General features: G+C 50.4%; 1 protein-coding gene across 3 annotated transcripts in view; it reads right to left on the minus strand.

Moving 5' to 3' along the window:
• The window catches only part of SH3PXD2A (SH3 and PX domains 2A), a 222,019-nt gene extending 217,689 nt beyond the window's left edge, over positions 1-4,330 (minus strand). The window contains exon 1 of one of the 3 annotated variants that reach the window (XM_053668389.1): positions 3,884-4,330. In XM_053668389.1, coding sequence (XP_053524364.1) covers positions 3,884-3,955 — 72 coding nt within the window. In that variant the 5' untranslated portion in view covers positions 3,956-4,330. The remainder of the gene's footprint in view (positions 1-3,883) is intronic. The other 2 variants (XM_053668390.1, XM_037159354.2) reach the window with 2 other exon arrangements.
• Between the last annotated feature and the right edge of the window lie 8,662 nt (positions 4,331-12,992).

Here is a 12,992-nt window from a genome sequence, read left to right on the forward strand (position 1 = left end):
CTTCTCCAAGACTCAGTTAACCCATCAATACAAAGACACCAAAGAACCAACACCATGTTACAGTACATTCAGTGAAAGGTAGGATCCCAAGAAATCAGGCACATTAAACATTTGGCTCCGATGGTAAATGCCAACGCTGACTATTATTTGCATTCCCTAAAGAGTCCTGTAGAGGATCAGAACATTCACGACTGGTATTTGTCTGAATTAAACAATCAGGAGAGGAAACAAGAGTGGAAGCACAACGCCTCCCAAAGCCAAACAAATAATTTCTTGTTTGCTTTAGATAAACAAGCTTCTTCCCACCAGCTCGTGACTTGACATACACCTACACAGACACGTGTGCGCAAAGAATTCTGTGGGCCTGGACCCACAGCCTCGTGGAAAACTTGCAAATGAAGACATGTGCTGTTTGCACTCAGCATCATCAGGGTCATTTGAAACACATGCCGTCTGGGGCCAAAGCCAGTTTACCTAGAGTCTCCCCAGGGGCAGCTCACATAAGCTGAGAAAGGAGCACAACTCCATGCCAGGGGGCCTGGCCGAGGCAGCGGCTGCCCACCCTCCACTAACCTCTCCCTGGGCAGGGGCTTGGTGGAGAGGAGGGAAGCCAGGGGCTGACAGCGCCATCCCAAAGATGAAGGCCACATGCCTGCCTTTCATAAACAGACCAAAAGCACAGACCCCCAGTGTCCAGGCAGTTCCCCCTCACCGTGGGGAGGGCACGCCCTTTGCTGGATGTCCTGAGGGAACCTCTGCGTTGTGTTCCCAGCGTTCTGGAGCCAGCAGAGCCCTCCCCGCTTGGACCCCAGGCCTCTCATCAGCTCCCTCTGGCTAATGTGCACGTCCCATAAAACCTCTCTGTTCTGCAATTTGCCAAAACACAAACTCAGAATTCACCATCAGTGAAGGAGAGGTGGGAAGAAAGCATGCTTCTCCAGTGCAGAGGCTTCCAGACCATATGCGACTTGGGCACAGGGTGTCCTGCCAGCTACCCACACCGGACTGCCTTACCCAGAATGTCCTTGCCCAGGACACTTAACCTTCCGCAGTGTGGTGTCCACCGTGCATGAGCCGAGAAAGAAGGAAACCCTGCGCTTCAGAGGCACAGCCTCCCCAACCTGCTTCTCCTGCTGCTGTGGGCCCCACCTACACTTTTATTATTACTGGGCACCTTCTCCTTAAACACTGTGCACTTACCCTCCAGTTGTGTTAGGGACCTCTTGCTACCACCAGATATTGCCTTCCTGGTGAACCCCATCTAGATGTAGGATACGTCAATGAACAAAATCCACACGATAGGCAAAAGGCCAGTCAGACCCAGGGGCTGTGACTAGCTGTGCTGTAAATGACTTGGCCCCATCTGAGACTTGACCCCATCTGGGACACGTGACCCCTCAGTGTCCTCATCTGCAAAATGATGCAATTGAGCCCGATGAGTCTGCGGGTCCCTGCCAGCCCCACAACTTCACAACATGAGACACTCTCTCCTTTAACTGTTTTCCACAGTGTTAGTTCATGGCTCTGTATGACCCCATCTATTCGGTGACATCATTCTCTGCCCCAACATAATGTCGATTTCTGTGCGAGAAACCGAGGTGTCCTGGGAAACATCTCTGAAATGATCGTTTCAAGGGAACTGGACAAGACTTCTTTTGTATTTTTCACATAAAACAAGTTATTATCAATCTTAAAACCCAAAATCTCTCTTCCCTTTTGCCAGACCATTAATAGCTGCTTTTCAAAAGTGCTGCCTTAGTCGGAACCTCACCAAAAATAAGCTACCATTTAATGACTGCTTGTTACGTGCCAGGAACTGGGCGACTCACTTCACATGGATGACCTCACTTCATTCCCCCAACGACCCTATGCAGTGGGCACTATTATTACCCTCGCTCTAAAAAGGAGGAAACTGGGGCCCCGGGGAGTTAGGTAACCCTCCTGAAGTCACCCAAAGCCCCAGCGCTGGACTACTTCTCAGCTCCCTGCGTGGGTCCCCGGTCGCTTGAGTGCCACACCTGGCCTGCTGCCAGTACGTCCTGCATCTGTCATCTTGCACCGCACTGGTCAGACTGGTAAGATTTGATGTTTTCTTTAAAACCCAGAGCTGGACAAGAACGTGCCAGGGTCTCAGGGCAGAGAGTGCCATCTGTTGAAAGCAGCACCAACCTTAACTGGGGACTAGAAAAGAGAACCCCTAAAACTTAGCCTGCAACATTTCGGGGCGTGGGGGGAGTTAGGAAGGTGACCTGATAGTAAGTGCTGGGATGTGCAATGCAAAAGGACTTCTGTCCCTGGAGCAGGATGACCACCTGGTGACCTAAGTCCTCCAGAAAGCTTTCTTGAAAAGCAGAGGAAGTTGCTTGTTGAGCCTAATAATGAAAAAGGATGCTCTGGATGGTGTAGCTCAGTGGGTTGAGCATGGGCCTGTGAACCAAAGGATCACTGTTCAATTCCCAGTCAGGGCACATGCCTGGGTTGCAGGCCAGTTCCCAGCAGGGGACCCAAGAGAGGCAACCATACATTGATACTTCTCTCCCTCTCCCTCTCTCCTTCCCTTCCCCTCTAAAGATAAATAAATAACATCTTTAAAAAAAAGAAAAAGGAACAACTCTACACCGTGTCAGAGAATGTCCTCCCTGGGCACCCACCTACCTCTCTGCCTACTCAGGAACCAGCCCCCACAGTTTACCTCTTCTCCACCCTGAGCCCAGCCCCATTTGTTCCTGCAACAAACCTCAAGTTCAGAGCTATTGGTGACAAAGGCAGAGAGTCCCTGAGGCTGACATTAGCATAAACCCCAGTTCAGCATAAACCCCAGTTCCCTCCCCACAGGGAAATGAAAGGCATTTCAGAGATCAATGTGCAGTCTAGGCAGCAACCAACAGCCTGTTTTAATTGTTAAAATTAATGCTTTGAGCAGTCTAAAAGCTCCTTTAAGTGCTTAATTTGCAAATAAGATGCAGTCCTTCTGCTTTGGTAGCCCGGCTGCCTGCCTCTTCTGCGTCAAGTACAGGAGCACAGGCTGCTCAGCTGGGCGTCCTCAGGCGTCAAGGACACCCGGTTGACTTCCTAAGGTGCGAAGGATGGGAAGACAGGACTGGCCGAGATGAAAGGCGGCCAAGCCACACAGCCTCCGGAGCTAGGCTCAATCAACCTTAGCCATTTCTCATTAAGTTTGGGGAAGAAAGGGGGAGGGGCAGCCGTTCCTCGGAGACCGCAGCAAACATTTGCCTCCTCGTGTCTGGAGATGGATCATCACTTTGGAGGAAATGAACCCGGTTAAGGGTCACGTCCAGAGTAGGGATAAAAGGAAAAGCCACAATTCTCCTCACACCGACAGACACAATGACTGTAAGAAGGAAATCAAAGCTCAGGGCGGAGGGCGGAGGTGGGCGGGGGGCGCGGCGGCTTCCCTCTGCCGGCAGACCCAGGCCTAGGGAGGCAGAGACCAGCGCGAACGTGGGGCGAGCGCGAGGCTCCGGCCTCGGAAAGCGTCCCTCTGTGCGAGCGAGAGCGACCCGAGCCCCCAGGGAGGGCCGCGAAGGTGCTCTTTCCTAATAGCGCTTCCCGGCGAAGGTCTGACGAACGCTCCCCCACCACCCATCAACGCTCAGGCGGACAGATGACTTCACCGCTGTAACAGACAAGGGCAGCCAATTGCCAATTTCAAAGCCAAAAAAGAAAACGCGGGGCTGGGGGAGGCAGTGAGTGGAGGAAGGACTGAAAAAACCTCCCTGGAAAGCACAGCCCCGCAAAGAAACTCCACAACGAGGGCTGCCCTGGGGGCACTTAGCTTCGGGACTTAACAGCAGAGAGGGGCGAGGAACGGCCCAGGGGTCCCTAGTAAGCCCCCTACAGAGTCGTTTGGGGCAGTACTCACGTAGTGCTTGGAGGGGTTCCTCCTCTTCTCCACGTCCACCACGGTGGCATCTTGCACGCAGTAGGCGAGCATCTTCCCCCACAAAGCGAGTGGCGCCCCCCGGCGGCGTCACCTTCTCATCCCGTCCGGGCTCCGGCTCCTTCTCCTGCTTCCAAGGTCCTCGGGGCCACCCGCCACTTCGGCCGGGTGCGCCGCTGCCCGGGCTCCGGGCGCCTACGGATACCGCACCGGCCGGGGCGGTCCCAGAGGGCACGCGGGCTCCGTGCGCCCCGGGCGGCTCCCTTTGGGCCTGCCGCGCTCCCCTTCCCTCCCGCGCCGCGGCCGCTCTCTGGCTCGCCCGCCCGCTCTCTCCGCCGCCCGGTGGGTCCGGCGGGAACAGGCGGAGCAGAGGAGGGGCGGGGGTGTGTCCCTCCGGAGAGGGGACTGGGCGGGGACCCGGGAGCTTGCTGTCAGCGCGCCGGGGAGGGGCAGGCGGCGCCCCTTCGCGGTGCTTCGGCTCCGGGGGGCTCGGCGCTGGCGGAGACTGTGGGAGCAAGAGGCGGGGGCAGGGCCCGGCAGGCAAAGCGGGGAAGGGAGGGGAGGGGAGGAGAGAGAGGGGAAGCGCGCGGGGAGGGGCTCCAGGCCCGGAGGAGGGGCGACGAGGAGGGGGCTGCAGCCCAGGCGCACAGGCCAGGGCGGGCCAGCGAGCCCCCGTGGATTCGAGACCGCAGTCGGCCGCCTCGCACAGCCCTGGGCTATTTCGCGGGGCCCAGAAACTCTGGGTGGCTTCCGAGAGAGAGAGAGAGAAGGGGCGGGAGGGGTGGAGGGGGGAACTGAAGCCCCCGTGCCCGCACCCTGGCCATTCGTCTTGGAGCAGATTTGTGTTTTTTGTCCACACCTTTACATGCCCTCTCACTCCTATACACCAGATCTATTTAGTGAAAAATAGTTTATAACCCTGCTGTTACAACCCAGGCCGCCCGAGGAAGAGAGGGCATGGGGAATGGAGAAGGGGCTGGCATTAAATCCTTCAAGCCTGAACCTCTTTTGATAAACCACCTGCCCCCCACGCGGGTCACAAAGGATCAATTTCTCCTTGGAAATGTGATCGATCTGCTGCCTGAGTCGTCCATCGATTGGGGCCTCTGTAACTAACCTGTGACATCATTTACCAGAGAGGTTACAAGACTCTGCATAACACCACTGCCTTAAGCCCGGGGCTCCCCTGGGACCCTCCTCCCGGCAGGGGAGGAGGGAAGGGAGCTCACAATGGTGGGAAAATCCACTGGATTGGGGGTCAGCTCATCACTGGGCCCAGATGAGCTGGGCTCTCCCACCACCTCTCTCTCTTGCGTAGAAAACTGACTTTCCAAACCACTTGTCTGTCCCTGGATCTAGAGAACAATTACTATTTAATTCGATTTAATCCCATTTATTTCAACATTTTTTCCCATTCTAGTCTCAAATATATTTAAAGAGGTAGTGTTTTGACAATGAAACTTATTGCTTCACAATCATAATAAAGCTTTGTGGCCATGGACCAAGGTGAAACAGCTGAATTAACTGCATTAATATTTTCTTCTGTGCATTGGTGCATGTCAGAACCCATGCACCAATCTAAGACTTTATTCACACATTTGGTTCATACAGAGTACCCCGCTATTCCTCCAGCCTTCTTGGGGAAGGGTGCTAGAACACCAAGCAATGCCACTCTCTCCGTATTTGACCTTGTGTGAATATTTAGAGTCACCTTATTGTTCTCATTTGTAAAATGTGGGTGCTGAACTACACTGTCTTTTAGGATTCCTTCCTACATACACTCCAAGCTCTTAACAGTACTTATTCCTGTGGGGATATTTTGAGTTCTTTGTTTTTCATAATTAACATATATAGATTTTGACATTTAAAACAATTTTTTAAAATTTCCTCTCTAAAATTCTGAATTTTAGGATTGACTGAACACCTACACTATGCTCATTTGCAAAGGCATTTAGGGACAGAAGAGAGTGAGAGAATCCAATTACTGTTTGTGGCACTGAAAACTGAATCCTGTTGACAGATGCTTGTCCCTTCCCTCAAGAGGAGAGAGTGCAATTGAGAATTGGGGACCCCATTTAGACTGTATCTAAAGTGATTAGGACTCAAGGAAATGGAAGCCTGAGGTAATGAAGGAGAGTTTCATGGAGCACGCTGTCCCTGAGCTGGACCCTGGGCGATGGGCAGGGTTTGGAGCACCTGGGAAAACTCAGCCTCCTCTGAGCTCTCCCAGGCCAGCAGCTGCCGGGACATGTGCGTATTTGTCCATAACACACTCCCTTTCCTCTGGAAGCACCTCGTGCAGAGGGACTGGCTTTAAGTTATACTTCTCTGCACTCCTCATATAGCTGGGCACACTAACTTACACACAGTAGTAGACACTCTGTAATAACCTGTTGAATGAATGATCAGTGGAAGAAGGAAAGGTGGAGTGAGGAGATGTGACACGTGTAACCTGAAGCCTGAACCAGCTGGTGACAGGCAGAGAGCCATGAGGACAGTGCCTCCTGCAGAAGGGTCAGGGAAGGGAGTGAGGTCCAGAGAAGGAAATAAGGAGACAGTAAGCACAGGGCTTCTCTATCAAAGAAGATGATAAACAAATAAAGATTGTAAATGCTGGAACAGGGGTCCTGGGAGAAGGTGATCTGGCAGCGATGCTCAACGATAAAAAAAAAAAAAGAGTCCAGGCGTCACGCCCCAGCAAGGCCGCTGGGTGGGCACAGGGCGACCCAGAAAAGGCCCTCAGCACTGAGCTCCCCTCAGGGCCTCTGATGGTGAGTCAAGACAGCCTGTGGGTTCACGGGAAAAGGTTTCAAAATGGCACTCAGCCCCTCCTCCTCTGCGGACCACAAAAGCATTCAAAAATGCTAATTCAGCCTGAGAAGCCCCCGGTGAGGGGAGCTGGCGGTCAGCTGTAGGAGGGAAAGGAGGAGAGGGGGCTTGGCTTGCCCTGCGTCCTTTTGCCAGTCAGAGCAGTCAGCTCATCTCGGAGGCACCCCCTGCTTCGGATCGGGACCTGAGCGTGACCCCAAGCACCAGAGGTTGAGGGAGATTGGGGGGCGGGGAGACAGAGGTGACTCAGTGCTCGCCTACAAGGTGATGGCCTTCTTCCAGCCTGAGAAACCCCAGACAACCTGACATCTCCTAAATCCAGGGCCTTGAAGCACAACTTGAATGCTTCCAATGCCCCCTGAGCTCCCAAATCACCTCAGTTGGAGAGAGCAACTGAGTGCCAGCCCTCACCCCAGCCCTATGGTGCTAAGATCTCGGGGGATTAGTTGGCAGAAGTTATTTATACCTGTGGGCGAAAATCCCTTCCCTCCTGGAGCCATATGCCCAAGAGTCTTTAAGTATAAAAGGGCACAGGCTCTCCCTTCTTCCTAGGGACATTGCAACCTCCTTTTCTTTTCCCCCAGCGGTGCCCCAGGCTCTTCTAGACACATACACCGAGTGCCTGCCTCACATAGGCCTGGAACATCCCAGAAATGGTTGAGACTGGCTGAAGACTCCTTGGAGAACAGACTTTGGTTCGTTCAATATCCCAGCATGTCTGGCACATAGTAGGTGCACTGGATGGTCTATGTTGAAAACATCTGCTCGAGGAGCTGGCAGTGCTGGAGAAGATTAGGTAAACCCCTCTGTTGCCCCCCATCTATGAACTGGGGATGACTCCAATCTGAGGACCTTGCGTGACTTCAAGTGATAAAATATAATCAGGAAGATACCAAACAATTAGGATAAAGGGGGAAAGGACCTTAAATAAAGATGCATACTGACTGCTACCTGAAAATCTGATTTTTCAAAAACATTGTTGTAGGATGCTTTGCACTCTTTGCATACTCACAAGCACCTGCAGATCTAGAACCTTGCTCTCCCCTGACCTCAGGGTCCCTCATTCCAATTCTCCATTCACACAAACATCACACTCTCCCTGGACCCTCATGGAGGTAGAATGTGTGTCTCCAGGGAGATCTGTGCGCATGCAAAGCCTATTAGTTCCTCATATGCGGAGCCCACCCACCTCCTCTCCCCTGTAGTTTTCATGACCACCCCAAAGTAGATATACAGGAAGGCACTGAAAAGAACCGATGCTAAACAAAGGCACAGTATACTTCATTCTTCCTCCTCAGAAAGTTTATGGCCATTGCTAATCATTCATTTGGTTACTAACTGTACTTTGCTTTATGACAGCTCAGTCACTACTGTACTGGAGCCTTATTTACATCTTTTATTGTTCTTTAACTTTGCTGTGCTTAGGTTGTGCCTTCTAAACCAGTAAGAAGCCACTGAGGGTCTTGAGGACCCTGAACTCTGTCACCACCCTTTCCCGCCCCACCCCCACCCCCCAGCACCTGGGCCACCTGCCACCACCCAGCACACCCAGCACAACGCTTTCTATGTAAAAAAGACTCAATAAATGGTTGTCGTTTTTAACTTTCTGGGGTCTCCACAGGTAATTGTAAATGCTGATGACGAAAGTGATGTTGAAGAAGATTTTATTCGAACAGGGCTTGGGAGCAGGACTTGCCCAGCCTGAGTTCTAGTCCTGCTCAACAACAACACAGCTTTGTGGCCTTGAAGTCACTTCCCGTATCCCGGTCTCTGGTGATCTTTCTGGTCCCTTCCATGTCCTAGCACGGTGGATAACCAGTGAGGTCTAATGGACTTGTTACCCAGAGGTGTGCAAATTTGAGTGAAATTTGGGGCCCCCTCCTGGCCAAAGTGGTTTTAGCATCTTTAACTCCAGCAGCTGGCCCAGGCTGTGCATCCCTCTCTGTCCCAGGTTGACCTCTGGCAGGGATGAGCGGCAAGGCCTGACACAGGTAACCTGCCAATCTACGGACTGTAAGCAGTCCAGGGTGCTCTTGCTTCTCTCTTCTCCTCCTTCTTTCCTTTCTTTCTCTGTCTCCCTTTCTTCCCCCACCCCACCCCACCTCTCTGTCTCTCCTGCTGTCTTCTCTTGCTCTCTCTCTCTCAAATCAGCCCTAATAGATGTATGTATGGGGAGAATCTTGAGGATGGTCCCTCTGCTTTTGGAGTAGACAGCAAGGCCCACCTCCATTCTTTTCAGAGGGAAGTCAATTGCTGGCCAGACTTCTCCTCGCCCTGGTTGCTGGGGCATAAGACCAGGATGAGGCCCCAGAACTGCCCTGTCTGCTGAGCCCCATTGCTCACTAACTGCAGCCATAATAATAGTCCCCTCGCCACACTTGGCAAACCACCTGGCGGTATATGCCACCTCTCTCTGACTCCCAAAGCAGTGAGTTCATCAGCAAAATCTCAACAGGTTTTTTTTACCTGGTGCCATTCATTCGGTCTCAGTCTTCTGTGTGAGCTTCGACTCTGGTGAGGGTCATTATGCAACAGAATTTTTTGTGACACAGCCACTGGGAGCTCCAGCCTTAGCCAATGACCGTGCCCTGCAATACGAGAGGGAAATCTGGTAACACGCATGGCTACAGAGGCCAAGGACACAATTAGATTCACAGAGGAAAAATATTATTACATAACTCCAGCCTGCATCCCTAATACTAACCAGACACCTTGTCCCAAAACTAGCCCACTGCGTTTTAAGACACTCACGAATGGGAGTGAGGATGGTTTCATACCATCTGTCTCAACTACTAACCACGCCTTTGAGTGTGTTCCTGCCTTGTGATTACCAGCATCGTCTTACTATAAAAGATCAGTCTGCATGGTTCCTTCATAACCGTAGCCACCCTAGATTTTCTTTTTCAAAATCCCCTGGATTTTCCAGAAGCCAGCAAACCCTGAGCTGGCCACCGAATGACAAAAAGAACAGGAAAAAAAATCCCTTGGGGAATTCAAAGGCAGCTCCTTTAAATAGCCTGAAGCCACAACTCAAAACATGTCTGGTTTTAGTTTGACCGCCCCCTTTCAGTTCTCTATTCAGAAATGTCACAGAATTTGCTGTTCTTTGTGCTGTTTGCATCTATATGTGTATTTCAGGTGAAGGATTCAAGACTCTCAAAGTCAAGTCTGGCTGCAGCTCACATCCCGCCCTCTCTGTCTCAAGCAGAAGATGCCCCCTGAGTTGGTTCACTTTCAATGGGCCAGAGAAGGCAGAGGCGGCCTCGGTAGTGTGGGTTTTCCCATCGAGGTGAATCTGGCTGGGATTTGGACTGCCATCGAAAAGGTGTTGCCCTAGACAGATGACCGTGGTACTTTGATGAATCTTACCACCTAACATATGAACAACGCATGTCTTAGTTGAAATGCTTCGGTTTACGCGCACTAGAAATTGAGCTGAGCCAGCTAAAAAAGGAGAGAGAGCTTTATTCCCAAAGTATCGTGGCATCTCATTATCCACAGACATCTGGGCTTCTCGGAATAGAACTGAAGTAGCATATCTTTGAGAACAAGATCATTTCCTCCACCTCTTATCTCTGCTTAGCACCACGTGTCTATTTTATCTTGTCTATTTGTAGACTCTTTTTTTTCTCTGCTTCCTCATTTCCTTAGAAGGAGACCCCGCCCACCCAAGTGTCTACCAAGCTCTCAATTCCTGACACACCTGTCACTCCTCGGCTGCCTCTGGAGTCCAGATTCCAGTTCCCAGGAAAAACAAAATGATTGGCCTCACTTGGGTTACCCGTCCTCCCTGACCCAATTAATTATCACAGGTAGAGCCTCGCCACACAAACATGACTGTCATGAACCAGCTCACAGGGCTGCAAGTTCAATTCTAAGAAAGGGGGCTGGTGTGAGTGGTCCACACCCCCCACAATACAGCTACTGAATTACTGTTTACCTTTTCGAGGAGTTCACTTGTTTGTTCATCCGATGACAATTGTTAAGTTACCAACGTGTGTCATCCACTCTCTAGGAAGCGGGCTACCCTTGGGGTGAGCTGCCTGCCAGCCGCTGCCAGAACCAATAAGCAGAGACGGGGGTTGACTCTTCACGGGCACTTTATTCAGATGGCAGCGATGTGAGAGGATGGTAGTAAGTACCCTAACAGACCGTCTTACACTTCCTTTCAATCCAGCCTTTTTTATAAGGAGAAAAACATGTAAATAGGGATTTGGAATTCAGGAAGAGGTTAATCAGATAAAAAAAAAAACACACCAAAAAACCCAGTCTGGCAATCTCCTGAACATCCTTTCATCCGGTGATTTTCTATCGGGTCCTGTGTCCTGTGACCTGGGAGATATTTTATCTGCGTCCAGGCTTCAAGATGTCGCTCTGTGGAACACAATGGCGCAGATACCGTCTCGATTGCTCACGGTCTCTTCTGGAGCACAAAGGTTGACTTGCTGTGGACTCCCAGGGTCAGGGTGGGCTGTGCCTTCAGTTCTGAAACAATAGCTTTTTACATGCATTAACTACTAAGCTTACTAACTATTACCTAAAACTAACATTTTCCAAGTCTTGAGTTCCTCCATCAAAGCCAGACAAGGTCCCTGTCCTCAAGGAGTTTGTCATCTTTGGGGAAGATACACATTTCTCTTTTGTTGTTTTTTTATCCTCACCTGAGGACATGTTTTTCATTGTTTGTAGAGAGAGAAGGGGGAGAGCGAGAGAGAGAAAGAGAGAGATCATTGTGACGGAGAAACATCTAATGGTTGTCTCCTCATACACGTCCCAACCAGGACTGAATCTGTCGTAAACTGGGTATGTGCCCTGACTGGGAATTGAACCTGCAACTTTTCGGTGTACAGGACGACAGCACCCAACCAACTGAGCCACACCAGCCAGGCCAAGGTGCACATTGTTTTTAAAACCACAGATGAGCGTAAAATTGTGCCTGCGACAGACGCTGACCCGGTGGGGCAAACACAGATGCAAATACGAATGGTGGGAATCTCGAAAAGCAGGAATGTCAAGTTTTAATTTCAAAAAATACTGTATTTAAACAAACAAATTCTATATTGTATATGCCCCTCTCTAATAATAAAAGGGTTGTGTGTTTGCGTTTTTAGTTTGCACTCTGAAAGCATCACCTCTGGTAAAGGGCTGTGGTGCATGAGGGGCACCGTTAGAAGTTCTGCAGCGGAAAACACGAGGTGACCATGGGTTGGGAGAGGGTGGTGGTCTTGGGTGGAGCAAAGGGAACTGCAGAAGGTAGAATGGCCTCTGTTTGGTAATGTTTGTCCAGGAGGGACCTGGAGGTGCCAAGGACAATTGTAGCTTCTCAGTCTGTGTCACTGGGGGGAGGGGTGCAGCTCAGTTTTCTAACTTTTCGTTAGTCTGCAATGCAGGCTGGTCCAGTCAGTATCAGAAGTTCCCTTTAGCCCTGGCTGGTGTAGCTCAATAGATTGAGCGCACACCTGCGAACCAGACAATGGCGGTTCGATTCCCAGTCAGGGCACATGCCTGGGTTGCAAACCAGTTCCCTGCAGGCCAGTTCCCAGCAGGGGACGCACGAAAGGCAACCATACATTGATGTTTCTCTCCCTCTCTCTTTCCCTTCCCCTCTAAAGATAAATAAATAAAATATTTTTAAAAAAAGAAGTTCCCTTTAGCTATAATAAAGATCGAGATAATAGTAGCGACAATAACTGTTGTTGTTACTGTAATTGCAACTCTATTGCAAGTGATATCAACAATTTTTTATCAAGCCCCTTTTCTGTGCTGGGCCCGGAATTGTGCTGACTAAGCAGTATGCTCAGGTATTTATTCTACAAACGGGAACTTAGTCACAAACAGAAATGTCTGTCCTCTCTTGTGGAGCTCAGGGTCCAGGTGGAGGAAACAATGAATTAGACAAGGAAAAACAAAGACTTTGAAGGGCCCCTTTGAATCTCTATTTCAATTAGTTAAGTAATTAACTAATCCTCATCTGAGGACATCTTTTTACTGATTTTAGAGGGAGAGGAAGGGAAAGAGAGAAAGAGAAACATCTATCAGTTGCCTTCCATACATGTCCCAACTGGGGACTGAACCTGCAACTTTTTCATGTACGAGATGACAACGCTCCAACCAACTGAGCCACCATGACAGGGTCAAATATCCGTTGTAAAAATATTTGTTCAGCATTTATTTAATGATAGCTGGAAGAAATAAATTTTCTATTAAGTGGGCACTTCTTTCTCTACATTCAAAATAAAGCACTTACTACATAACTGAACAC

Source organism: Artibeus jamaicensis, unplaced genomic scaffold, assembly GCF_021234435.1.
Source record: "Artibeus jamaicensis isolate MK-2021 breed Jamaican fruit bat unplaced genomic scaffold, CSHL_Jam_final contig_490, whole genome shotgun sequence".
Taxonomy (NCBI): domain Eukaryota; kingdom Metazoa; phylum Chordata; class Mammalia; order Chiroptera; family Phyllostomidae; genus Artibeus; species Artibeus jamaicensis.